Source organism: Bufo bufo, chromosome 4 (assembly GCF_905171765.1).
Source record: "Bufo bufo chromosome 4, aBufBuf1.1, whole genome shotgun sequence".
Taxonomy (NCBI): domain Eukaryota; kingdom Metazoa; phylum Chordata; class Amphibia; order Anura; family Bufonidae; genus Bufo; species Bufo bufo.
In genome coordinates this window covers 397,886,546-397,889,452 of record NC_053392.1, presented here as the reverse complement: position 1 = coordinate 397,889,452, position 2,907 = coordinate 397,886,546, and the positions used below count along the sequence as shown (strand labels likewise).

The 2,907-nt window shown below is 39.6% G+C and overlaps 1 protein-coding gene across 1 annotated transcript; it reads right to left on the bottom strand.

Annotated features, from left to right (window-relative positions):
• Positions 1-609: 609 nt before the first annotated feature.
• LOC120999226 (piggyBac transposable element-derived protein 4-like) lies at positions 610-2,455 on the bottom strand. Its single transcript, XM_040430099.1, has 2 exons — positions 926-2,455; positions 610-774 (listed from the first exon to the last, which is right to left on the bottom strand). Exons 1-2 carry the CDS (start codon positions 2,453-2,455, stop codon positions 610-612), a joined length of 1,695 nt encoding a protein of 564 aa, XP_040286033.1.
• Between the last annotated feature and the right edge of the window lie 452 nt (positions 2,456-2,907).

Here is a 2,907-nt window from a genome sequence, read left to right as displayed (position 1 = left end):
CCCCTCAAGGAATTTTTGAATAGGTATAATTAGTACTCTGACACAACAGACTTTTCATAGAATTTATAGATACATTGCTGTGAAAATGAAATATTGAATTTTTTCCAATAAAATTTTAATTTAGCCCCAAATTTTTCATTTTCATAAGGGGGAACTGGTGAAAAATCAACCCAAAACGTGTTACCCATTTGCTCTTTAATACTGCAATACCCCATATGTGCTAGTAAACTGCTGTATTGGGCATGCCGTAGGGCTCAGAAGGAATGAGTGTCAGAGATTTTTGGATAGCAAATATTTCATATGTTTGCTGACACCATAGTGTGGTTGTTGGTGTTGTGAAGTGCCAAAACATCAGAAACACCCTAACAAGGACTAACAAATCTATCTCTATCTCACACTGTTTTATTTTTTGAATAAATTTGTATTTATTGTAATGATGCAGCAAAACAAAAAAATCAAACATACGCTAAATTTGCTAAAAGTTATATTTCTCTGGAACTAATAATAATAAAAGTGAAGTTATATGTAAAACAGTTACATGTTTATAAGCAACAAGAAAATGGTTCCTTTAAAATGTAACACTTGTGTGATAGTCATGGAAACATTTAATTATACAGAGTCCAGGCTTTGATGGGCATTCTGGACAGTAGTATCTGGAGTCTTTCCTAACGCCACGTTTGGAGCAAACCCTGCACTTTTTTTGGGGATGCTGATCATTTTGTGTTGCAGGGAGGATGTCAGGAAAATGTCGTCCATGCAGCCTGATGACTGTTTCTGAATGCATAGTCAAAGGAATAGTACTGGATGGAAAAAGTAGAGATATAATTACTTGTTCCTGAAACTTTAGAAAGGGTTCCGTGTTTCCAGATTTTTTATAAATTACGAAAGAATTGTACACTGCCAATTGTAACAAGTATAGACATACTTTTTTATACCAGTACTTCGATCTACGCATGACCAAATATGGCTTAAGCATCTGGTCATTAAAGTCAACTGCCCCCATATATTTGTTATAGTCCACAACACAAGCAGGTTTCTCTGCACGCATATTTCTGCGTGTGACTGCCACTGGGACTGTTGTATCAGTGTGAAGGGTGCTGAGCATAAAAACATTTCTCCGGTCTCTGTACTTTACTGCCAGCAGTTCTGAACTTCTGAGACATGAAGACTCTCCCTGGTTTAGTCTTGTGTTTACAAGAGACTTTGGGAAGCCTTTTCTGTTGGATCTCACTGTTCCACAACAAATTGTGCCCTCCATATACAGATGTTTGAAAAGTGGGACACTTGTATAATAGTTGTCCAAGTATAAATTATAGCCTTTTCGAAAAAGTGGACTAATTAGATCCCAAACAATTTTCCCATTAATTCCCATGTAGGTTGGGCAACCAGAAGGACTCAGCTGAGTGTCTTTTCCCTCATAAACTCTGAAAGCATAAGTGTATCCACTGCCACTCTCACATAGTTTATAAAGCTTGACTCCATATCTTGCTCGCTTGCTTGGAATATATTGCTTAAAAGCAAGGCGGCCTGTGAAATGGATGAGGGATTCATCAACAGCAATGTTTTTTTGAGGTGTGTATAACTCTGGAAAAATCTTGTTGAAGTGGTTGATGAGAGGCCTTATTTTATGTAGTCTGTCTTCTCGTCTGGGACAAAGGGTGTTGTCATTGAAATGTAAAAATCTCATTAAAATTTCATACCGTGCCCGAGCCATCACAGCAGAAAATATTGGCATATGATAAATTGGGTTGCTAGACCAGTAGGACCTCAGTTCAGATTTCTTAGTGAGTCCCATGTTAAATGTCAGGGCTAGAAACTGTTTTATTTCGGGCACAGTAGTTGGTTTCCAGTAGTGGGGTTTGGCATAGAAGGAAGAAGGATTACTTGCCAGAAACTGCTGGGCATATAGGTTTGTTTGCAGTACTATTTCCTGTAGAAGCTGTTCTGTTATAACAAGCTTGAAAAAATCAATAGGAGCAAAATTTTGTGTAGGCACATTTACACCAGCTTGTGCCGTGAATGGAGGAATAGTAGGTCTGTAAATGTCTGAATGTGACCACACTGGATTGCTGATTTCAAAAGGGCAACCTTCTATAGGTGTCACGGGTGTAAGGTCCTGCTGTCGGTGCAGACTCTCACTAGCCATTACAGGTGCCAGTTCTGTCATCTGTGTATCTGCGCTCATAATGATTGTCTCACATTGGTTGGTGTGACTTGTAGAGGTCCCTGGCAAGTCTGTGCTGGTGCTACCTGTGCACTGTTCGCTGCTGTTAGTAGACCTCAGATACCTTCTCTGTATTTTTATGGCTGGGACATCATCATCTGAACCACAGTCTGAACTAGAAGTTAATGTATCACTGCTTTCCAAAGGCTCATAGTCAGCGTCAGAATCTTCTAAACTACTTTCCTCATCAGAAGCACAAAGCATGGAATATGCCTCCTCTGCACTATACATTCTATGTGACATGTCTGATGCTGAGTACCTGATAAATAAAAAGAATATCCTTTAAATGTACTTAGTAGTAGCTAATTAATAATTTATTAAAAGAAGCTCTGGCTAGCTACATTTTGTTACACTTTGACCTGCTACTTTCTAACTCTATTCCCTCTTGTGGGCTAACTGCCACATATGGACGCACTTAATAGACATAAGGTATAAGGGCTCATTCACACGACCGTGCCGTGTTTTGGGGTCTGCAAATTGCGGATCTGCAAAATGCGGATGCCTCCCGCGTACCTTCCACAATTTGTGGAACGGAACAGGAGGCCCATAAAGAAATGCTTATTCTTGTCAGCAAAATGGACAAGAATAGGACATGATCTATAATTTTTGCTGAGCCATGGAACAGAGCAACGGATGTGGACAGCACACAGAGTGCTGTCCGCATCGTTTGCGGCCCCATTGAA

Bases quoted from the DNA above. Each gene is read 5' to 3' on its own strand.
- LOC120999226 (XM_040430099.1), bottom strand. From the start codon at position 2,455: ATGTATAGTGCAGAGGAGGCATATTCCATGCTTTGTGCTTCTGATGAG. The intron at 775-925 runs GTATGTCTATAC...CTATGCATTCAG, and splicing joins CGAAGTACTGGTATAAAAAA to AAACAGTCATCAGGCTGCAT.